Source organism: Cydia fagiglandana, chromosome 18 (assembly GCF_963556715.1).
Source record: "Cydia fagiglandana chromosome 18, ilCydFagi1.1, whole genome shotgun sequence".
In the NCBI taxonomy this organism is placed as follows: Eukaryota; Metazoa; Arthropoda; class Insecta; order Lepidoptera; family Tortricidae; genus Cydia; species Cydia fagiglandana.
In genome coordinates this window covers 10,720,449-10,746,867 of record NC_085949.1, presented here as the reverse complement: position 1 = coordinate 10,746,867, position 26,419 = coordinate 10,720,449, and the positions used below count along the sequence as shown (strand labels likewise).

The window sequence follows — 26,419 nt, the reverse complement described above, 5'->3', positions numbered from 1 at the left end:
TGGGGAGGGGGGGTACTTCCCGCGTAGCACCTGGCGCTCAGAGGTTACATGGCCCGACGGGATCTCATTGATTTGTGGCAAGACTCACTGTTAACGTACTGATTTTACTTTGATTTATATCACAAGGAATATAGTGCATGCGAAGAAAAAGAATAAAGATCATACATGCAGTTCTGCGTAGAGGCTCTTGACTCACCCTTACAATTTTTGCTTAAATTTTCTAAAGTGGCCTCTCTCTTTTGTGACCTCTAGTCACAATAACATACACGCAAGAGTAACGAAAAACTTTCCGGCTCTACGAATAAGGCTTTTTCAGATTTTTTACTCCACTGTTCATGAATACTTCATATACATATTTTTCAATCAACATATTTTTGCAGCTGACTGTTATATACATATGTCAGACAAAGACAATATGTGAACAAGTATTCATATGATGCAAAATTTGATCAAATATAACCGGATGAAAACCATGACTTATAGGTCCCTATCACTATCAGACCTCCATCGGTGGTGGTAACCCAGGATGATTACACCGACTATAAGACAACTAGGTTAAAATTACACATTATTACAATGTGTAAGCAAATATATGAGTAGTATGTGTGAAACGTGAGGACACGTACCGCATCCTCTGTTTGTTCGAGCGAAAGCCAATTGTTGCGTTGTTCTTTATTTATTTTTACGAAACTTTTGAAAGCAAGTTACGTTACTTTGAGCGCCTAATTTCTCCAGAATTTAGGGTCGATTGAGTGCTTAGTAATAAAAAAAAAATTAAAATTTAAACTGTTTATTATAAATAAAATTACATTTTTTTTTATGGACTAACTTAACCTAATCTACATTATAATAGATTGTTAGCTAAGTGAGAGGTTTTCTCATAGTTACATCATTGACATTATTATTACTATATTTTAATCTAATTTATATAATGTGTATTTATTTTAAATTAGCTTTTGACTAAATTAATCAATTCAAGTAGTACTTTTTTAACATTAGTTTCAGCTTATGAGGCTTATCTTCTAAGTTATTTATTATATTATCTATTATATGTCTAGGAAGACTATTTAGGATGTGTGGCAAGTAGCTCGACCAGACTCTTTGTCCATAATAGTTGTTACTACTTGGTATATTGAAATGTTTTTTATTTATCAGTACTCTAAGGTTATTTGGCCTATCATACCTATTCAGACTTCCGAGTTAATAAACTGCACGTATAATATTTCAACAAATAAAGGTTTCTTTAACTGGCCAGCCTTCAATAACTAAAAATATAAAATGAATTTTGTTTATACCTGAATAGAATTCATTTTTAGTTAAGGGTGGCCAGTTACTAACAGGTGGCCAGTTACTGGCCAATTACCCTACATAGCTTTCATCGCGTATCATGTGAGATTGGCCACCAATCTGTCAAACTGTTGCATAAGTACACACATACCTATACATATGTTCACTTCAACAATAAAAAAAGCAATATTTTGTGGTAGAGCAGCTATGCTCTACTTTAAAGTAATCTTGTATGTATTTCGTTTTGACGAGAACTGATTAAAAACTCAAATGATCTTTTGTGACGCTTTAGATGTCCAGATTGGTGTAGTTAGGATGTTAAATATATGAAATGAGCATAAAACATGTAGTTATTATGGGTTGTATCTTATTTCAGAATTCAATGTTACTTTGAAGTCTGAGCCTACGCAACTGATTTCCCAGACGTATACCCCAATTCATACCATCTTTAAAGATTTGCTCATCTTACTCAATATTACTCATGTGAATACTCAATGAGTAAGGATTTGGTAAGATTTGTCGTATAAGGAACCATCACATCCGGTGACATTAGGCCAGAGTCAAGTGGAAACTTTGTGTCGGCCGAGTGTTTGCTCGGGACAAAGGAAGACCCTACACACAGTCAACCTCGATAATATTCAACTTGCCGCTCAAAAACATAGCTTCTTTATGCCCTAGATAATAAAGACGTGTTTGAGAGTTTGTCCGTTTTTGACCACTCTGATATTTCTGATGCTGAGTGTACGTCACGTCGCTCGTTCAAACATTGACATGGGCCGTTTGAGGCGCGCCCACCGATAACAATACCGCGAACAATGCTGGACCCGTGCCCTCGACACCGCACCTTACTTATAAACCATATTACATACTATTAGTCTTCAAACTAATCCTCAAAACCCGACCTTTTTAACCGACTCTGACGTCACGCGAACGCATCTAGCCTAACAAAACTATGAATGGCCGACGGTTATCCTTTGTAACAAAAACCAAAGCCCTTTATAATCCTGACGGATCCACGGAACGCAATATTTACTACGCCTCGTCCCTTTCACTTCCTCTACGACAACCTGTATCCGAGTGAGACTCGAATACGCGAACCGGTACGCTGGAGAAGGACGGCGGATTCATTCATAACCGAGTCCGCCATCCGGTCCGCCTGAGGGGCACTTCATCTCCTTCTAACGCGCAGTTCGCTTTCGGGTGCGAGCAGGTGCTCGCAAAGTGTTACCTAAGAAGCACTAGCGTTTAAAATTTGGTGAGATTAAGAAGTGCAATGCGAATGTCCACTCATGAACGGGGAGAGCGCAATTGGTAATGTTCGTAAGCTCAGGGAGTGCGAGCTTCGCCCCACTGCGCGCGCCCATTGAGAACGGCGTGCCTAGTCGCGCGCCGGCCGCTGCGAAGCACGCGCGTCACCTCAGTGCTTGTAAACTCTGGATGGACTGGTTTGAAATGATCGAAAGTTCGATACGCTCCCGAACAGTGCTCGCTAGTGATATTTTGAATTGGTGCTTTGAGTGAGTGACGGCGCGGGTCGCGAGCGCTAGACTCTACGATGCCCCGAATTGCACTAAATGGGTAATTGGTGTACGTCATTGGATAATGGATTCGGCTGATATATTACATTTTGTCTGTTATCAGACGCGTGGGTCGCGGGATTTTGCACTTGACTGCCGACTATCTTTGCTTGACGCCGTTCCGTTGATGTTTCAATTCAACAATGCGTTTTCTGCCGCCCTGACATGAATACACAATTTTTGTTTTTAGTTTAAGGACAGGCATAAGGTGTATTTTCCTTCACTGTCAATTTGTATGGACGTTTGACATTTTATTGTTCTTGATCAGATGAGACACTTGATGATGATGATGATGATGGTTTTAAAAAAGTATTTACTTACAGTGATAATATTTAAAGTCCAAACGACAATTGCATCATTAAATCTCTGTTTTTCGCCGACTAAATATATAATCTAATTCACCTATCAATATCATAACATTCCTAACGTTTTAATTGCTCTTGAGAGCCTACATACTACCACTTGAAAATCGTTATATACTAATTATTACTAAAATAATTAAATATAACTAGTGATTGCTGTACCTTTAGATAATGAACATTATAAGTAAGTACAGGATTCCCAGTACAGGAGGCCTATGTTCAGCAGTGGACGTCTTATGGCTGAGATGATGATGATGATGATGATGACAGGATTCCTTCCAATAAGCCCTTGTTTAGGTCTAAATGCTCACAGCCAACTCGGTAAAAGTCTAGACAGGTATTCTTACAGATATGTATAGAAGGTTTTTTTTTTTTTACCAATTTACGTACTTCAAAGGTCTCTAACTTTATTTTAACATTTTTTACAACTCTACCAGTCTCCAAATTTAACTATTATTGATGAAATGATTGTTAAAACTTATATTCAATTAGACATTTGATTACTTACGTAACATTTCTTACACTATCGTGAAATTTTAAATAAAAAAAGCTCTTCCATAAAAAGTGGTTATTATTATAAGTATTTATAATTTTATTGTGACTCTACCTTAATAAGGAAATAAAGTTACTGTCCTTACTAACGTTATTCGTCTCATTATTTATGATTTGGACAGAATATCCTTCAAAATGTGAAGAGGATATATAATACTACAAAATTCAAGTTAATTTTGGAGACAAAATAAGTCTTAATACTTCTAAATTCCTAATGATAAGGTTACCTCGGAGCGCGTTATCAGCCGTCGCAGCGTGGGAATAAAAAGCGTTAAACAATAGACAGATAAGAGAGACCCCATTAGGGGTACCTGTGTAATTGTTATGTTTTCACTTATGTAGTGACTCACTGCCATGCAACTCGGAAAATTACAGCCATACATACAATGTATATGGAGTATCGAAGCACATACCTAATTAAATGTTGGTTATTCGCGTGTTTCACGATTGTACAGTCATCAGCAATAGTATCTTACACAACTAGGGCCGCAAAAATATGTGAGACGTTCTTATTTGGAGCGCAATAAGAGCGCGTCATATATTTTTGCGGCCCCAGTTGTGTAAGATACTATTGCTGATGACTGTACATTTACTAAAGTTTAATCAATCAATCAAAGCATTTATTTTCAGGCTACTAAGGCCCATAGATACATACCTTACAAACTAACATATACATGTATACAATAATAAAAAAAAATACTAAAAAATCATTTTCGTGACGCAGTTTTCTGTTCGGCGTCACTTGCTCTTGTTGTTGTTGCTTGGTAATGATTCTTACAAAATATGTATTTTGAAGACATGTCAAGTAATATTATTTAGCTATTTGTAACGTCAGTTTTCCAGTTACCTTTCAACATATTTTATTGCATCGAAATAAAATAAGTAATTATCAGTGGGTTGCCAACCTGCCGCTAATGACCATTACTGGTATATGCGTGTTGTACGCATGTAATTAGGTAATTGCCCAACTTGCCAAGTACATATGCGTGCCACAGCACTTCTCTACGATACATAAAATTAGCTAATCGTATTTTTATTCAATCAAATTCAGTACCCAAATATAGACGTACCTAAGTATATAGGTATACATGATGATGTCAGTGAATATTCAGTTAAGGTAGATTGTTATCATTAAAAACTCTTGTGTCTTTAATTGTCACGAAAATAAAACACATGAGTTGATGAGGTAAATTATAGTATGTATATATAGTTACTTAAACAAGCGATAATACTCGTACTTACATATTTTGGGCTATTGTAATTAAAACCTGTACAATAAAATAGTTAAACATATTGTATCACCAATTCGTTGTTTTTACTAGCGCAGCTTTACTTAGCAAACAGCCCAATAATGGATAAATGGCAAAAATAGATATACAGAAGATAAAAAGTTACAAATATATATCCTGAGTTGTTATATCGTACCAAGCACAAGAAGGCGAGCCAGTATTAAGTTTGAATTCGAGACCCGTACTAACTATACGTGATATAAGACCAAAATATACTGGTTATGAGGCAAGTATTTGCTGGGGGTTGTAAATACCAGCCCCGAAGCACCCTACTCCGTCGCAGGATACAGGTGCTCTCTATTTATTTGGACGCCATCTTGCAAATCCTTACTTGTTCAGTTTTTTTTTACTATTTTTTAACGATTCGATTTCAATGTTACAAATTGCGCTAAGTGCGCAACATCTGCGAATTGGCTTTTATAGTTTTACACAATGTGGAAGGGTTTAATGGGGTAATACGAAACCACCCTTTATCGGATTAAATGTGGGTAATTCCTTAAGTACTTGAATACTTGGTAGGCGAATTTCTTACGTTACATATTAAAAACCGGACAAGTGCGAGTCGGACTCGCCCACCGAGGTTTCCGTACTTTCTAGTATTTGTTGTTATAGCGGCAACAGAAATACATCATCTGTGAAAATTTCAACTGTCTAGCAACCACGGGTCATGAGACACAGCCTGATGACCGACAGACAGACGGAGAAAGGAGTCTTAGTAATAGGGTCCCTTTGGGTACGGAACCCTAAAAAGTGCCTCAGAAGTAATTAAAGATATAATGAAGACTTTATACGAGTATGTATATACATAATCCTTTTTTATCTATGCAAGTCAATCTATCTCGCAGTCAAGCACTCATCATTCCGCTCATTCCTCTGCCCTATTCTTTAGAACACGCCAACCATGTTTTATCTACTTATCGGTATCGCTAACAATACTTCACAAAAACTGGCAGGCACTCAGTTATTGTACAATTGCCTAAACGAGCCAGCGATGAATCATGAAACAATAGTTTATTTTGCCATTAGGTTCATGGAACTGGGCTGAAAGTAAACATTTTCTCGACACGGTTGGGTTGGTTTCGTTCGATGTTTCATAATGCACACGTGCGTATACGCAGCCTTTATTTTTGAATTTGCATTTGACGTATCAAAACTATTCTAAAATCGCATTATTTTGATGCGCACGCTCGTTTAATAGTCTAGACTAGAGGAAAGCTGTTGTTCTATATGATATTGCGATAAAATGAAAAAGTCCGTGGACCGTAGGTAGGAAATCTGTAGCCAATTTTATGTGTTTGGCATTGATTATAATAATGAGGTGTGTTGTAATTAAAACAAAGAGCTTCGAGGCAATAGTATTGCTAATTATAGCCTATTTTTTATTCCGTAGACTAAAATGACATTTCCTAGTATGAACATAAAATGTCATTTCATAGTATGAAATGTCATTTTAGTCTACCGAATAAAAAATAGGCTTTAGTAATGTATAGGTAAACTGCAAAGAGTTATTATTGTGTAACAAATAAAAATAAGTCGCGGGACTAAAAAAACGTGGACTATCTAAAATAGAGTTTATTTTATACATGTTTGTCAGTCACCTGTCACGATCAATGTCATATCGGCGAAAATTTATAATAAATAGTATTAAATAGTATTTGGTGAATATTAAATGAACGAAGCATTTGGTTATTTTGACCATCGTGCGTAGTTAGGTGTCGGTGGAAGGCGAATTTTCGCAGGCAGCCAACCGTGCCGAGACGGGGACAAAGGAGCGTTAAACCGAGCACTTACGGACGCCCTGGTGGTTATTACTGAACTGTCGTTTCGTGTTCCTCTCTTGTTAAATTCTATTACGAATTATTATCTTAACTTATAACGTGATAAAGTTTAAGGACTTTGGTCATAGCATTAAATAAGTACCTAGTCTAAGGTAGTCTTTTGTAAATATCTTGCATAATGGGGGCGCTAAATTATCTAACTTCATCTTTTTTCTACAATACATAGATAGGTATGTTTTTGCGCCTTTTGTTGTGCAAGATATTTAGGTATTATTGAAGATGACAAGTATCCATAGAATTCGCGTTCCGCCGATATCCATGCATTCTAAGGAAATATGAAGTTCACTATCATAAAGCTTTTATAGAAAAATAAGTCGCATGAAATTTGTTCAACACCTTGTAATCCACTGGTCATAGGTCAAAAGCCGAGATCGGACCAACAAGATTATGAACTTGAAACAAATATGGGGGTATTTAATAACAAAAAAGACCTTACACATATATTTTTTCAAATATTATCGACGTTTCCTATAGGCGTATCTCATCCTCGACATTAACACGCTGTTAATAGCTGCTAATGTTCCCGTCGCTCGCTGCTGGCGAAACAGAAAAACACCTCAACTTAAATTAGATCTTCCGGCATAGGTCCACTAACTCTGTCAAATACCAAAGCATTTATCCCATTGACACAAGGTCCACTATTGCGTGGTCTGTCATGTTAAAATGGGTTGTCGAGTCTTTATTCGCCATTGACAGATCGCTTTACGACCTAACCTACTTTATTTAATCAAATCCCCTAAAACACTATGATTATTTAAACAAGTTCCGTTCCCATTCGCTATCGACATTATTAAGCAGAAGGGGACTTGTTGTCAGATTTAGTATATCGTATATTTTATTCTTGTGTTTTCTTACATCTGAACTATCCCACATACAGTTAGGCATCTTTTAGACAAGTTAGGTTTAATTTGTGGTAGACTATAGTGATGCATGTCTATCAATACATACCTATTGTACAACCTACAAGTGCTTGCGTGCATTTTTTTCTTATGTAGAGTGACACCAAGCAGATCTTCAGTTGCCAATTCCCTCATATATTAGAGATAAATAAATGGCTTTAATTTGAGAGTAAGCTAAGCCTATTAGTTAGCGTGTCAGTAATTAACATAAACATAACGTAAACGTAAGCTTGATTATAACGTTAGTTAGGTAGCCTTAAGTAGACCAACGATATGCGAGTTAACAATCCGTGAAAGCTTAGGTACAGGGTAATAATTACGTTTACTGAGCGATGTTCACTTGCACTTCTCTTGATTCACTTGTAACATCATAAATGTACGAACTATACCGACTACAAAATAAGGCCGCGGTAGTTAACTGCTATGACTAACTACGCACCACACACCTACAAGCCTTAATTAGCTATTAATCATTTGTTATTATCTGATATTTTGAGTTAGATGTGTATTTTTAAGAAAGGGATAACAATAAAAGGCCTGCAAATATTAGGAACTAGCGGTCCGTCCCCGCTTCCAAACTTTAACAAATTATACACCTAAACCTTCCTCAAGAACCACTCTATTGATACTCGTATATGTAGGTGAAAACCGCATGATCCGTTCAGTAGTTTTTGAGTTTATTGCAAATATTACATACACACAAACAAAGAGACGCAGGGGACTTTGTTTTATAAAATGGAGTGATTAGGGAGCAAATTTAAATGAACAAGTTTAATTGTAATTCTCAAACGTTTATCATGATTACATAATTTTATAATTTTAGAAGACAGTAACCTATAAAAATGTAAATCGGTATAATTATAAAAAGGAAATGAAAATGTTTCGTTTTCTCAAACACAACCAAAAACAAACGTTTGGTATAAACAAAGGATTGCTTTGTCCATAAATTACAGCTAAATGCTCGCGGGTAAATGAAACGACACTGAACTTAACCTTCCCCGCTTTATTATCATACAAAAGTCATACTGAAACTGCATTCATTACAATGTCTAATGACTCCAAATGATATTAGGTTTATTAAAGGCAGTGTCTTTCAACGTAAAATTCAAATTCTCGATATAAGTACCTACCATCAAATAAAAAAAAAAACAAAGATAGATCTTAACAATTTTACACCGTTTATGAATGAGTTATGTAATGTACCCACGTTATTTTATTTTTTGTGGATTTTAATGACAGGCGCAAAAAATACGAATGTCGCCGCTGTGGCCATTTTGCTGTCGAATCTGGCGCTCATCCCGCCCCACGCCACCAACATCCAAATTAGAATAATGGCGAGATGAAAAGTAGTTTTCCGAGGAGATTTTTCTCGTGAGAGGCGCGCGCGTGCGCGGAGGCGTTGGGAGGCGGTCGCCAATCGCCGCTCTCCGCCCCACGCCGAGCACGCCTCGCCACCGAGCATCTTACCAAAACACCCACTCACTGAATACCACTAATAAATTTACGACAATACTGCTTGTCTAGCCAATAGTTCGCGACGATCACAGAGGCATCGATGCTAACGCAGTTTTAAATTATAAATGATACGTTCCGCGGTTAATGAGACCCACCCACCGACCATTAGGTACATTTCAGATTTCAAAGATAGAAAAAATTAGAACGCTAAGTTATCTCTGATATCTGTCACGTACGGCGCTGTCGGGGTTTTTCTAGAAATATCCCGATTTGGATGTGGTCCAATGTTTTTTGCGTTTGCATATATGTCCAGTTCGGGCGCCCGTGCCGCCTTGCCGTATCAGTATGCAGAGGCATGCATGTTAGATCTACGTAATCGTAGCCAACATGCTGATATATTGGCTTTTCCGACTATTTAGGCTTAATGGTCAAGTATCCAGTTACATTTACAAGAGAAAAACGCGAGTATCAATTCAAGAAACCACTGAAAACAGGCATTAACTGCTTCAATGTAGTATAAATTATTAAAGAGCCTGATTGACAGTTTAGAGTTCGCCTTCTAGCTTAGGTACTCTATACCTATAAGTAAAAAGTTAGGTAGGTAGCAAAAAATCTGAATCAGCCACCGCTATTCCTAACATAAATTTACTAATTCATTTAGATAGATTTTCGAGAACGGTTCGTCGTATATGTACCTACCACATTTGGTCATGCGTAACGAGTCGTTACGTATTTGAATACTGTATAATAGGCAAGTTCCACAAGGCTAACAACGACGCTGTCTGAAAGTGATACACATTGCCTCACATTTATTACACTTATCTATTTAGTGACTGCGACTCATTCAATTCCCGTGTCAGCGTTTTAATTGAGGAGTCGGAGGTCAAATCACTTGCGGCCCGGCCCGTCTGTGCTCGGTCACCTATTAGCTAGTAAAATATCTACGAGTACACGGCGCATAAGAATTTTACTTCTGAATGTCCCAGACTTTTATTTTATATCTAAACATAAAGGAAAAATTCTACTATGAGTAAATTTCATTAATTGCGAATGCAAATTCTAACTTTTCAGTTTACTTATTAATGATTGAATGCGATGTATCACACAAGGAAAGTTTGTTTAGTTATCAAACCTAAATATTACCTTAACTTCAAAACCAAGTTATGAATAAAACTAGTAGGTAAATGCTCTACTTTTCAGTATTTCACAATAGTTGGTAATGTTCGCTAAATCGCCACAATCGACAATAATGTAAGACATTGTATCATAGCTAAAACAACAGTTACCAAAAGCTTTGCTTACGCCTCGTACACAGCATTGTGAGCAGCGTCAACAGTCCGAATTGTTCGCCTTGTTATGCAAGTTTCATTGTTCCACGGTCCCGCGTCACGCGGTTCCCCGAACAGCCATTGTCGTCATGTTTGTTGTACGCAAAACCGAGCAAAATCTCGCGAACTTGATTGTCCAAACACGCATTGATACGATCGGGAAAACAAACCACTTTCCGCACGAAATTCCTAAACTCGTATATCAAAATGGCGCCGTTTTACACGCTAATCAAGATGCCGCAGATCAAAGGATGTGTCGGATTCCTTGCGCTTTCGGTGATCGTTTTAATATGAATATAATCTTTTGGTTTCTTTTAGTAGCCAGACGGTTTAAGTAGTAGATGTCCACTGTCATGTAAACATCAATATCCAAATTAGACAAACGATGCGGGTGTGTGGGGTCGGGCCGGGTCGGGTGGCTGGTGGCCCGTGCCCGCAATTGACGAGCCTACGTGTTTGCGACACCCGCGGGCGGTAATTAATCTAGCGCCTTTAATTGCGGCGTTTGATGCCGTCGTGTTAATCGGAAAGGTTTTATTTGCATTGCGTAGTAAATGAAATTTATTGCGCAACGGCTTACAAATTATCAACTTCTGAGGGTTGCTCTTATATTTGAGTGAAATGTCAGATGTAACTAACATACAGGTATTAGGATACTCTATCCTGTATGTGCACCACGGTTCTCGTGCCTATAATGCGAAACCTGTAATAACAAAAAACAATTTAGATTAATTACTACCTAAGTAACTCTTAAAAATTCCAGTTACTCAATTTGGCGATTCTTGTCTGTGTATTCTTGCCACGAATTCGGGCATTTAATACCATAACCAAAATAATTTTAATCCCGGTTAAATAAAACGGTTTAACGTATAATCCTTTCTATCAACAAGCTTTCGGTATATTCGATATCAAAGTTACAAATCGCCCCAATCTCTTAATCGACCGGAGCCCTGGTATCGGTAGATTTATTGGTGAACGAATCGCTGTCGCCGAGGCGTGCAGGCCGACAAATTGGCCGCGACAATCGAGTTAGTTGACCCGGCAATCTCGGACCGATTAACCCGCAACGATAATGGATTACAAGATAATGCACTATTTAGACACTTTACTACACGATCTTATTGGTAAGGATAGTTTTCATTTGAACAGGGACCGTTTATCGATAAACTCCAATCGAAAAGAACAAATGTATCAGGCCGCGTAGCCAAGACGTCAATCGCTTACGCTCCGTAGCGATCGAAACGCAACTGTCACTGTCGCACTAATATGGAGGAGTGATAGAGAGACATAAAGCTTTTCGTTGTCGAAGCGATAGCGATTGTAACCTTGGCTAGGCCGGCAGGAATATTGGGATGACAGCTGCGACGAAATGTCACGTGATTATTTCCATTCATTATTAAAGTTTCGTTTGGAGTTTTCTTTAAAGGATTGCCATTTGGCTAGCCCCCAATCCAGTCAAAGAGACAAAGACACTCTTAATGGAGATGTCTGTCATGAAAAATATTGTAATCTACTAAGCTACAGTAATAGGCTGACGAGTCTGCGCAGCAATCAAAATTTTCGTTACAATTATAAACCAAATATGGAAATGAGAAAAAAAGGATTATCAATTTGAAGTGCAAAAGTAAGTATGTAGGTACCTCAATAAACGGTAGCCAAACGCATAAATCATATTTGTCAATAATGCCAAGCCTTTCAAGCTGTGCTTTTCAATGTGAATGAAGAATAAATACAAAAATTATAATAAATATCGTCGAAGTACAATCATGGCAGAGTTTAGGGTCGCACGCGATTCCTTTTGATTGAATAAAAAACGAAATTACGAAGTAATAAGCTTAAGAAGGTCAGGATTTATTACGAATAGATAGCACAAAGAGCCGTGGTTAAACTCGTATGACCTTTAATAATACAAAATGCGCTTTACTCTGCATGACGAGTAGAGACGATGTATTCAACCATTGTCCTCCAATATTGGACTCGGTGGGACCTATTCAGCGTTACTTAGCTACTGTTGTCTGAACTACGTACCAAGTACCAACCTATGCAGCATGTGGCTATATGTTTGATAGTTTTAACATAATTTTATGAAAACTGTGAAAAGTAACGCAATGATTTCCTCAACCGACACAATTAATAAGTAACGTTTTGACACAAGTGATATTTATATTATATGTATTTGCCAAAGTTTTAGATATATCTTAGTATCAGCTTTCATTCGCCTGAATCTAGACACACGGTAGCGTGTCCAGGCAAGTTCAAAGAAAAAGGAACTGGCGGCGCAGCAACCGTGTGTAATATTACACGATATGTATACAACTATACATATCTCAGAAATCGTATGTTATCAAGCTACGTCTAGACACCTAATTTGATAGTGTGTGGGATTTAATCAACTAAATTTGTTACTTGATACAGTCAACATATTATACCTGCCAAATTCATCTTGCACTTTTTTGTTATTTGTAAAGTTAAGGACAATTTGATGCAAAAAATTATATATTAATTAAATACAAATACAGCTGTGAATGCAAAAAACGCATCACGATATTCACGATGGGAGAAAACAAGTGCAAATGGCTCAGTTTTCCTTTGATAATTCCGATTTCAATGGAACCTACCTTAATTGACGTTGTCATAAATATTAGTGGCAAATGCCAGCACTATTTGTCTGTCCGTCCATCATGTGAGTGATATGGCATCAGTTCCAAATGTGATTTTTATTGAGAGCAATTCGTCGCCCCCATCTCGCTAAGTAAGTTAGATTGGAGGCACATTGGGCAGTCGCCGACGACCGATATTGTATACTCACGAGATACAAGAGTATGATTAAGCTGACCAATCATAGACCGAATTTAAATTAACCTCCTGAGTCCCCCCTGGTTTTCATTATTGCAGTTTTGAAATTGGTACCTTCTTGTATTCCATTTTAATTCAAAATTCGATTTGGATTAAATCCTTTATTAAGGACTCAGGAGGTGGAGTAATCAATTTCAAAAGTACTGTAGGTTCCAGACTTATCGAATCTTAAATGGAACTTCTATAAATATGGGTAGATTTTTTTTTCGAAATATCTGGGTGCGTGAGAAAAAGTTTATTTAATGATCGTGCGAGAGTTAAAAATCTACAAAAAAATACATTTATTAAAAAGTACTCTACTAACTGATTAACAATACTTAAGCTCAATAGGTTACATCCACTATGACCCCTTCCCAAACAGTTAATAGAGTGTTTGGAGATGGCATGATGATATTTAACCCTTGAACTCTACAGCGCAGCAATTTTATCAATTTGTGATGCTATTTAACATGTTTTATGCATGTAATACGTTTGATTAAAATGTTTGTAGATCTATTATTATGTGGGCATTAATTTACTATCGATTACTGTACAATTATTGACTTATAGAATATTAAAATTTAATTGAATAAGTACATACTTATTTAAGATAGGAGGTATAGGTTTTGTATTTAACAAAGAAAAGTTCAAACTCCATTAAATTTTATAGTTTTTGCTTCACCGAAATTTGAACTTTCGCATAACCGCATCGTGCCTACATCAAACACTTAGGGTTGGTTATAAAACTAAAAGTGCCTGGACACTTATAGAAGTTAGCAAAATAGTCCGTCACGGCTCACAGTCGGTGTGGGAACATCCCCGAGCCCGCAGCGAGGGTGGGAACGTGGGGTAGGGGAGTCGGGGGTAGTGGGGGCCGGGGTAAGTGGGGTACCGGGCCGGAAGCGTGTGTCGGCACTCGGCTCACACCTGTGGGAATGTTTACCGCAATTTGAATATCGCTCTTTTGTGCACTACACTCGCTAATAGCTAGTGAAGAGCTTTACCATGTAGAGAATTAGTTAATAGTTACCTATCTGCGTAATTGTTAACTGTTCTTTTCGGAATATTTATGGCACGGCAGACAGTCGAGTACAAAATCCACTTAACCATTTTTTTCCAAACGCAGGTGTAGCAATTTGAACAACCATGAACTGTAATAAAACAATAACGAACTTTTCCACCGTGACGTGACACGAACATCGACAAAATGAAAAACAGTGAAGAGTGTTTAGACTGACCGGAGGATTATAAGAAAGAAACAGTTGTGATATTTAATGATCTTGTCTAAATTAAGTTATTTGTGAATAGAAAAGACGTTTGTATATATTAAATAAGTGATAAGGACTCAGTGAGGGTAGTAATCTGTTGGAGCAAGTTGAGTACGCTGCGGGTCAGGGCGGACTCGCGTGGAGGCGACCTGCGGCCATTGCAGGCATGGGAATCAAAGTCATGATGAAAGCTTTCAGTAAGCCAAAAGGTAAGTGTTTAGTGCAAAAACAAACTTTTTAAAATTTCACACCTAACTGAACTTCTTACGTACAGTCAGCAGCAGAAGTTACTAAGCGGGCGAGGTGTTCAAAATTACCTTGACACGCTCTTATTTTCTTAACAATAAAGTTGCGTCAAGATCATTTTGAACACCTGGCCCACTTAGCCGCTTAGACTTCTGCTGCTGACTGTACTTATACGAATGTATGTACTAAGTGTCACTGCGTATATGATAAGTCAAATTCTATTGGTCAATTCAATTAAGGGATACAAAGTTTGATGTTTAAATCGTTTGCAGGCTACTATTTTATACGCAAAATAACTGGCAGATCCAATGCTACTATTTACGTAGTAAAAATAATTAAATGTCAAAGTAAAAATTTGAATAATGCATACGCGGTACATATAAATTTAACGTTCATTATTCATTAAACTGTCAATCGGACATATTGTCCATCGGATTCGAAATTGGATGTCGGTTATTGTTGGTTGTGAAAATGGCGAGTATCATCCTCGACGCTGACGCAACGCTCTCGGTTTCACGTACTTGTCCCGAATGTGAACCACCCGTGACCGCAAGAAAAATATGAACACATGAATTAATATCGCGTATCGTATCGTTTGAACACGAATGGGTGCCTATTTGATGTTTTACACGCTTGAATTGCTTTTGGATGGTTGTTAGGGTTCTAGTAATACTTAATAAAGATATTGGGACGGTACCTACCTACCGATTAGCCATCGGTACCGCTTCGATCAACATATTTTTTTAAATGTTAGCGAAATGCTGTTACAAATTTTTAGCTTTCTAATTTTATACGAAGTAGTTACAATATCCAATCCAAATTTATAAATGTAACCTATATTTTTAACAAAACTTTTAAAAATATATTGTTGTGATTAGATCAAGTACCTTACACACCCAGTTAAGTATAGATATGTATGTACTTCCAAAGTATATCACAGCTCCTGTTTCTATAACTACATATACATTTTTAGATCTAAAAATAATTCAAATCGATTTTTCCCTGATCGCTTGCCAATTTGAAAATACTTAGAACATTTCATGCGAAATTTATTGTAATGACGTGAGGTGACATAAAAGGCTGCACCGTCCAAACAACTACTTCTCCGTCTAGTGCCTTCAAAGTGCCATTACCCACCCAAACATTAGTTTATGCCCTTGACGCATTTTGAAACAGGGCTGAACCGTTGAGCAACGATCATTACCGTAATTATGACTTACTCCGCATGCTCCGTTGATCTTGAAAGTGAGGACCTTGGCGTGCGTGTGCGCCTGAGAATGTTGGAAGACAATGTTTTTATTCTAGCTGGTTAGTAGCGAATTGTATGATGTAAACAATACCAACAAAGTATCGTCTAAACCATACCTATCGTAAAATATTGCCTTCATCTATAATTACTAGTTGGTAGTTAATGTTTTAGGAAATAAAATTACTATTTGAAATTAAGTATTAGAGCTTTTCTCTAGGTTATTTTTATTCTTCATTGAATCTTGAACCTTCGGCATGAATTTACACTTATGTTCGATTTGAGGTTCAGTTCAGAGTTAGCCAAGAATGCGCCCTGACGAATTAGTACACGATTCTGAAGTGACTTCGTACAAATTAGGTGCAAGCGAAAACGTATGTTCTTGGTTCTTGGCAACTGCATTTGACTTACAGTCCACCACATGTAATGCATAGTTACCTATAATTAGTTGTTTTAATTCCAGAATACCAACCATAAGACAAGTAACAGGCATAATATGTCCAAACTACAGTATTCACAAAAAGTCTATTATCGTTGAGTTATGTCGACGTTTTCATGGTTCTACTTCTACTGAGCACAATGCCGCCTTGATATGAGAATGCTCTACTATGATAGCTAGTCATTTCAACTAAGTTTATGACAGCCCTCCCAGTTTGCCTAGCCTTTCAATCCCGTATAGAGTTCCTCTAACAGCAAATATGCATTACAGTATTATGACAAACGCAGTTAACTAAACGAAATAGGTTTTACAATAGATCACATACCGGTCCCACCACACAGAGAGCCGTAAAAGCTGACGATTTGCAATGCGACAATCAAGAGTTCCTAGATCCTAGATAAATGACAGCGGGTTGCTTTGAATTTGCTATTTGGTGTTTTATCGTTTTATTACATTAAGAACCGACCACGTGCACTTAACGTAACGTTCATACATTTTTCGTATACACGACACGTCCAGCATAATATATTATACTCGTACTTAGACCAGTGTAGCCACTTCTAACTCCGATCGCCGCATTATTTGGGAGCATCAATTTAAAATAAGATTATTACCAGCTCACCAACATAATTGCTATAAGTGATGTTGTATCAATATCGTAGCTCATGTTTGATTTTACTTAAGTCAAGTGGACCTCGTCTTCAAAAACCTTTGCATTCTAACGTCTTTTACGACTCATCACATTCCTCACCAAGAGCCATAAACTGCCTCTAACAATTCACAGATATGACAAAGAGACTAGTAGTAGCTAATAACGCCACAGAGCATGCGCGGGGGCGTCCATTCACGACGCTGATTGGCCCATCCGGTGCGCGCTCAATGAGATGATGCGCCCGGGCCGCCTCTGTCATTGAGCAAAGGTCTCTCGCCTACATTCGTGAACATCAGATCGGTAGAAGATATGGCTAATAGATACCTAGTTGTTCAACGTGTTCGAGAAGCTTAAATCAGCCATGCGGGAATAGTTGAGTCGGTTATTGTTCTTGGTATGTAACAGCTACTCTAGTTTCTACCGTCGATATGTTATCGAAGCTTTATCGTTGTTATTATTTTGAAGCATCATAGCTTTTTTGTCTATAACTATTGAGCCACCCTGATTTAGCTTCTTGGACCCTACTCGTCAAAAAATCACTCGCACGCTAACATAGTTACTTCAGGATTACATGAAGGTTATTTTGAAGTCTTACCTATGACCAGAAATCGGTGTTCGGGTTACAGTTATCAAAGTCGATCAGCTGAATTCTCAGTTCAGGTAGAATGTAGTTTACATAATATATATTACCTACTCATACTAAAAAAAATAGGAAAACACCTCAAAATTAACAAAATTGAGTAAACATTAGCTGACGCATGGTTATGCAAAGCGTTCTGTGGACTCATTTTCCACACGAGTGCCGCAGCCGTTTGTAAAATAACATTTTACCGCGTTATGAACCCCTCATTCATGGTTGAGTGGCGGGAGAATAACAGCCAGCAAATGATCAGTTTTGGGAAAGCATTAAGTAATAGGTTTTCACACGGTTGTAACGGATTTTTTACTAAGCTAATGCTATCATAGTCCTATGGCATGGCATGGCGTCCTTTTTTAGAAACCGATCGAAGTAAGGCACAGAAGAAAAAGATGCCATGAGGACATATCTGAAATTAGGTGCAATCTCTTGACCTGAAAAATGTTAGTTAACCTTGAGTATGCTACTGTAAAATTTTTGCTATTCAAAACACGAGCTTAAGCTTTGCACTGATCAGTACAGAACATCGGGCTACATTCCACGTAATACATGGAATTAACATTATTTAAGAAAATAATATAAATTATCTTTTGTTGGTCGTAACATTGCAGAATAATACTTAGATCCGACAGTGTGCCTAGCTTGTAAATCATACCTCTTGTGTGCTATAACTGACTATGATTATAAACAATTAAAGAAAAATCATTCTAATGCAAAACGGCGCACGCGCACGACCACACCAAGTTCAAACGGAGAATAACAATGGCGGGCGACATGGCGCGAGCTTTGTTGTGTGACGCTATTGTGTGCGGTCAGAGGCTATGCGACCTATAATAATTCGGTAGCAGCGTTAGAGTAACTGCACAGGTATTTTTGCATGGACCTTTCCTTTATCCGCAGTCGTTGGAAAAAAATCACGCGTTTGCTTCGACGCAGTACCACTGGTATCACATCACTGGTACCACTGCGACAAAGTTATTAAAAGTTTTCTTTAAGCAGTTTTCTGTAGTTATAGATTAAAACTTCTCTTTTCCGCGGTGTATTTCTGTATACATTTATACATACATGTGGTTGTGGAGTATCGTGTTCACTCAAAGAGGTGGCACCAAATTTTTTTAGTACATACGTAATTCACCCTAAAGCCATTCGACCTTGTAGCCAATTCCTTTGTCTTCGTAGTCTAGCTAAAATAAAGCTATTACGTTTGTCGGATATAAATTACAACGCGCAACAAGTGCCTGTTCCCCTACGAACCCCGTTTGCCACCTGTTGTCCCACTATACGTTTACGCTGAGCATTTACACCGACGCCCTTCGAACCACCGTCCCATGCGACTTGGAACCTTTATACGTTTACGACGGTCTTCTTCTAAGGCAAAGTGCATTACGTTATGTAGAAATTCAATAGCGATTCGCGTGCATTGTCTGCGATAAGATGCGCCGATTGTAACGCAAACTTATTTTATGATAATTTAACTTTTTGCTTGTCTATAAGTAAGTATTAACCTTGTTCCGAAGGGACGATATTGCTTATTTATGCAGTTACCGCTGCCCAGACTATCATTCGCGATCTTGAGGGCTTCACATGGACGAACAGTCCCGACAGTCCGTTGTACTGTTACTGTTAGAGTCGGACCAAAAAAAAGGCTGCAGCGGATTTGATAGCCCACGCAGTGCAAGTGTCATTTGTACGTCATAATTTTATAGAAGTTTGACGTTTAAAATAACACTTTCACTGCGTGGGCTATCAAATCCGCTGCTATCATATTCTTGGTCTGACTCTAGTCTCTTACACAGTATAATGATAGTCAAAGCGCAAAGCAGCAATAAAGTGTAACAAAATTCTTATTACAAGATAAATATTTTTCAGTCCCACCAATTCTTAAGATTATATTGCGCTTGTTTCCTTCCCATTTTATGGTAATAGAAAGAAAATAAAGCTAATTATTATTTGTTAAGTCTTTCATCACTTTTAAATATGTACATACCTAGCTGTCGCCATGTTGCGCGTTTTGGATGATTTATTTATGATTTATCTTGACACCATAGCAAATATAATAAAGATCTGAGCTGATAAGAGATAAATAAATTAAAGCTAGGAAAACTAGTTTTTTTTTTACCATAGAATCTAATCCCCTAAATCTCAATTAGCCAAAACCGAAGGTCAGGCCGTCCTCGGCGCTGCCCAGGCGCATCTCCGGCCCATTGTGCCGTTATCTACGCTATTCACGATTGGGTCCAGCGTTGTTCGTTCTTGTGAGCAGACCCTCTTTCACATTCGACCTCGGGGCCTCAAGGTTGTGCTTAATTTGCCTGAAAGAATTGTTTTGATTTTGACAGGCTTTTGCCGTGTTTATCAAATGTCTGCTAGACGTGACACGTCTTTCAAATATCATATCAGATAATATTTCAGCATATCTTTTCACTAGTTACTTTCATGTTAAATGTTAACGATTCATGCTACAAATATACATTTAATGGATAAGGAAGAATTTAAGGGCAAAAATGAGTACTAATGTAATTAAAAGCTATTAAAAAAACATACTGGTATAATTCCACAGCAGCATAGCGAGATGTTTTTATACTTTGTAATCATTACCATCATCCCGCGGCAATTCAAAGGCATCCATGTACATATGAGCATAAAAACAGAACCCATATATCTGGCAGTAAGTAACTGAATCTTTATATTTTTTAATAGTGTACACATATCCGACAGGTGAAGTGATTATAACTAACTGTGCTTGATCCTCTCACAATAACCATCGGTCTCATCTGTGGTTTCATTCATATCTCTCGCCTCTTACCGCGAAACCTGTTTCAACACCAAACAATGTATTCCACCAAACAATTATTTCTCATAATCTGAATTGCCCATGATGAATGGAATACTCGTATGTATCATGGTACCGGCACCAAACGGATGGTCCTCATCGGAAACCATTCGCAACAATTAAAAAAGAGCCCGAAATCACTCGCTAATTACTTTAATTAAGGAAACAGAGGTCTTACCGCTGCCTAGTTTTTATGCTTAATCCTGAGAAGTGCCATTCCGAAACTTAAATGTTAAGCATTAAACATCCCGTTGGAGATAATTGTGATACGAGTACCTCCATGTTAATTCACAAACAAACTGATCCTACAAACAAATAAACACCGGCTATATACAATTCTTATTGGTACCTATTTCAGTTTTCTTGCTTTCACTTTTTAGAAGAATTCACACCAGTTAAAAGTACTATCCATAAATATCTAAGTTAATAAACTGTTACAGAAAGTCAGAAGCCCTTTTAAAATACCACAAATGGATACCTGGTACAGCTCACCGGATAATCTCTTTCGAATGCTCGCTTAAAGGCGGATCTAGATAACACATAAAGAAGAAAATCCATAACGATGGACATCATTACGGGCACATTAGCGCATTCATTGTGCTGCATGCATTAATGAGTCAAATGCAGGTGCGCGAGAAATATAGCGCGAGTAAATCACGCGCAGATCGATGCAATTAATTGTGCCTTCGTAATGAACTAGCCTTCGCCCGCGGCTTCTGCTTACGAAGCATTGTTGTTGGAAATTATTGGATCAATAACCTTTCCATTGTTATATGGGAGATGGTGATGGCCAGTTCTTTGTTTCTGATAATAACTTAATAAAAGTGATAAATAAATGTTGACGACCATGAAAGGACAATTGATAATAGGTACCTAAAATATGTAGCGGCTAACTAATTCAATAAAATTGTATAATAATCAGGTGAATTTTCAGTAGCCATCGTCGTCTAATACAAATACTCGTAAAAATCGAATAAAGAATCCAAAAACAACATCAGATAGGATCTAAACGATATGACTGTATGACATATTTGCTACCTCATAAAATATTTGGACAAATATGTTCCCACAAATACCGCGACAACATTTAAAATATAAACGACACTAATTTGAATCTCTAATTCTTGTAGAGCATGTTTTATTTATAAGATCAAATATAGAACTGTCTTAGAAAAGTTAAATGATATGAGAAGTAGCCGCCAGAGGATCAGAGTCCGGGCAGCGACCGTGGGAGAGGCGAACAAATCTCCGCATCTCAGAACTGGTCGGCAGGTGCGCAAGAGAGCCGCACACACACACACACACACATAGGTACTAGGTACCAACACGCGTACACACACCAACACAGCCATGAATGAAGCCTGCGCTGCAACACAACTACAAGATTTAATCTCACTTGTTTATCTCTGATTTATTTTATTCGAAGCCATCAGCTCAAAAAGAGTTACGCTATTTAATTCGTCGGGTACTTAATGCACGCCGAGGCATAATTCAGACGTTCGGATGTCGCTTTTAATTAATTCAAGTGGCAATGATCTTGTCAATGTGAGTTTCGTCCTAAACTAGATCCGTTTTAAATGTAGGAGGTGCCGTAATCACCGAAAATTCGAGCGTCATGTTTGAACATCGTGTATCTCATTATTTACCCGCTATATACTCGAACGGCTTGATTTTATCTCCATTAATAGAGATTCTTGAGTAGAAATAAAGTTGCCTCTTGAATATATTAACATAGTGAAGCGTGTTTTAGTACGACAATATAAACATACACAATGTCTCGCTCGCCCGATAAAAGAACTTAATAAACCACTTGCATGTTGAAGCCCCTATTTAATTCCTTACTTGTGGAATCTTGTGTTGCAGTCATTTTAAATCACTGAAATAACTTATTAAAAAATATTATTACAGCTAAGGATGCCAAAACGCTTATGCGGTAGAGATAATTGAGAATTAAACATAGTAACACAAAATACTAAAACATCAAAATAAAACAAAAACAATGAAATTAAGGTCAGGTCAAAACAACAAACAAAATTAGTTCCCTTTGAGTCACATCCATAGTTAACAATAATTATGTTAAAAACCGTCGTATATCGCATATCCGACGACTGCGACTCTATAATTCCTATGATGAACAAATAAGAATAAAACCTACATACTATCCAGATGCACTGTGGCAAGCTTAGGTTGCCCAAAACTGCTTTCTGTATCCAGTCCACCCCTCCTGTTCCTCTTTATTTTAGCAAGGGGTATTTACTTCCTCCGTGACCTGCCATATCGCACCCCCCTTGGGTGCTTTCGTACCTCCCTGTTTTGAAGTTTAGTACCTTTAAACGAGAAATTCTTGTTTATTTATATATACCTATATTTCGGGGATCTCAGAAACGGGTCTAACGATTTCGATGAAATTTGCTATATGGGGGTTTTCGGGGGCGATAAATCGATCTAGCTAGGTCTGCATCACGCGCATTTTTGAGTTTTTATATGTTTTCCGAGCAAATCCGGTCACCCAGACATTTAAATAAAGGGAAGTACCTATGTTAATATAGTTTTTGTTTGTTGCAGACATCCCATCGCAGGTGCCCCCGCTGACGCCCGGCACCAACAAGAAGATGGCCGAGGCGCTGAAGGCTACCTTCGCCTCCTGGGAGAAGGAGCAACTGCGCCTCGGCGTGCCCAAAGGTGAGTTAAGCCCCCCCCCCCCCCCTCCATTACCAGTTCGCCAGAAGATATGGGCCTGTCAGTTAAGCGCAAAATTTGACAGCTCCGAACAACTGACTGGCTGATTTCGTCCGGCGAACTGGTAATCTGTGGGCCCCTTTAGACCTCGTTATAATAGCAAGGCTCTTAAGAGTCACATGAACCCTCCACCAAAAACCTCATATTTCACAAACAAGAAACGAATACATAAGTACCTACGTATTAACCAATTTTTTATGTTAGTCGAGGTGTTTGAATGCTTTCCATAAAATTGTTTTAAAGACCGTATAAAGCCTCAAGAATTGCCGGGAGCTGCTGTCAATTATTAGTGTAAAATAGCGCATATAGCCGATAATAAGAGAAAGCCATAAAACCTGCACCTTAAGTTATGGACTATATTTATCGTATATAGGCACTACCATTACAGTACGTTTGTGCTAGGTGCTAGCGTATAATGCTAGTCACACAATGATGTTTCTTGGTAAATGTTTCGCGACGCGAATCGATGAAAGAATCTCTGTAAAAGGTGATAATGATAATAGTTACACTTGATATAGAAACTACCAAGACTTATTACTGCGGTATTTTTATTCGGTTTCGAACGTACCCTGTTCTTTTGGCATAAAACGTCGAAAACAAAAGAAAGACGAACAAACATTATCTGGTCTGTTCGTCGGTGTAGGTACACGCAAAAACTGTTAGCATACAGTGCGCCATGACGCGGATTTACATATGGTAATGTGGTGTGATGGACGCGGCCCGTCCGCCACACACCTCTGCCTTTGTTGGCGGTCGATGTTTTAAAACGGATTCTTTATATTGCATTATTGTGTTTAATAATACTGTAATGTAACAGCACAAAAGTCCCTATATATGTATATTGATACGAGTATTATTGACCAAGACCGTAATAAATAATGGCAATAATGTGCTCTATGTAAACGCAAAATTGAGGTAACTTGAAGCGCATTATTCAATTCGATATTAGATTTTTTTGCTATTTTTGTGACTGGTATTGATATCCCTTCTATTATAAATGCAAAAGTAACTGTACCTATGTATTACTTCTTCACGTTATACCTTTGACTCGAGATGAAATTTGATATGAAGATAGTTTGAGTTAGAAGATAGAGCTCGGGAGGGAGTTTTTATCAATTATCATCATTCCACCCTGGCGAAGTCATAGGCAGAAGCTACTGTTAAATAATTAAATAAAATTATTTCGGACGTTGACATGGTTCTCAATGCCGTGAACTGTTTCCGCGTAACTAACTAAACGGCTAACAGTAACGCATAGGATGAAACAAGCATCATTGTGAAGTCGCAGATTGTCCGGTGCATCGCATGTTCGAACGTTTGGCGCGAACAGAGATTTAGTCGTCACATCCGGGATGCGCGCCGGAAGCGCGAATAGACGGCGCACAGACGCACGCGCATCCGCACAGGCCACCGACCCCTACCTGCTTCTGGCCTAGCCTAGGTGACGCCTAGGAAATCTACCAAATAGGAATGAGTTAAGAGAAAATAGGAAAATTGTTTTAGTCTTCTTATTTCTTCATTTATCTTCTATCTAGTGTTGGTAATTCAATGTATAAATAATATTTATTTTCCTACCAAGCATATAGCATAGAAACACACACCAGTGGCGGCGCGTCAAACATATCCATAGGCAAGCCGGGGCTAATTTGGCTTACATATTTCCTTTACAACTCTGCTCAAACGTTCAAAAACAGGCAAGCCGGTGGGAATCGGCTTTTATGGACGCGCCGCCACTGGTAGGTACCTAAGCAACTAAACTGTATTTGACTTTATCTATTCTAAGTACTGGTGTACTTGGTGGCCGCTTTCGGATGAAAGAATTAAGCGCCTGGCGACCGTTGGCTCGTTGGGTGGATGACATTCGAAAAATGGCGAGGCATTTTTGGATGAGACTAGCCCAGGACCGGGATAAGTGGCGTACACGAAGAGAAGGCCTATGCTCAACAGTGGGCGACTGAAGGCTAAAATTAAATGATGATGATGTTGAAGTACTCTCCTATATACCTATATAGATTATCAACGAAGCCACAGAGTCAAACACTTTAAGTCAAATTTGTTTCACAAACAAAAAACGAATACTTAATTAATAATAACCAATTTTTTTAAGTTAGTCGAGTGTTTGACTGCTATTCATAAAATTGTTTTTTAATGTCCTACTAAGGTCCTTAGTGTGGTTTCGATATCGCCTGTTATCACTAACCCAATTGGGCGCGTTAGCCAACTGGTTTTCGTTGCGTTCGTATCATGATTATTTATGTTCCAAGTAATAAAACTGAAACACACTAACAACTTTAATATTGTGATAACGCTGTGTTTAATTGTCATTGTTCCATAAAAACAAATGAGACAAAGTGACGTCGAACAATAGTTCAGAAAACTTAGTGGTGTGTAGTTTCAGAGATTTGGCGTGACTGAAAGAATGTCCTTCTCATCTGTTTATAGACATCTTCCACTAATATTTGTATCTATCTACTAAAACACAATTTATTTCTTGATTGAACCTATAACTGTAAATGATTATAAATGTTTTCCGAAACGCCGATAAATAGTTATAGCTTTTTATTACGGTGCTGGTACTTTAAAATAGTATCTATAAGTTTACAGACATCGCTGACAGTTCCATTATTACACAATACCTGCCAATGATAAGCAAAGCGCTGGTGGCCTAGCGGTGAGAGCGTGCGACTTGCAATCTGGAGGTCGCGGGTTCAAACCCCGGCTCGTATACCAATGAGTTTTTCGGAACTTATGTACGAAATATCATTTGATATTTACCAGTCGCTTTTCGGTGAAGGAAAACATCGTGAGGAAACCGGACTAATCCCAATAAGGCCTAGTTTATACCCTCTGGGTTGGAAGGTCAGATGGCAGTCGCTTTCGTAAAACCTAGTGCCTACGTCAAATCATGGGGTTAGTTGTCAACCGGACCCCAGGGTC

General features: G+C 38.1%; 1 protein-coding gene across 3 annotated transcripts in view; it reads left to right on the top strand.

The window, feature by feature from the left end:
- Window positions 1–26,419, top strand: part of LOC134673349 (ETS-like protein pointed) — a 161,081-nt gene that overhangs the window by 91,809 nt on the left and 42,853 nt on the right. For all 3 annotated transcript variants that reach the window (XM_063531320.1, XM_063531318.1, XM_063531317.1), the window contains one exon: window positions 23,309–23,425. In XM_063531320.1, coding sequence (XP_063387390.1) covers window positions 23,309–23,425 — 117 coding nt within the window. The remainder of the gene's footprint in view (window positions 1–23,308; window positions 23,426–26,419) is intronic.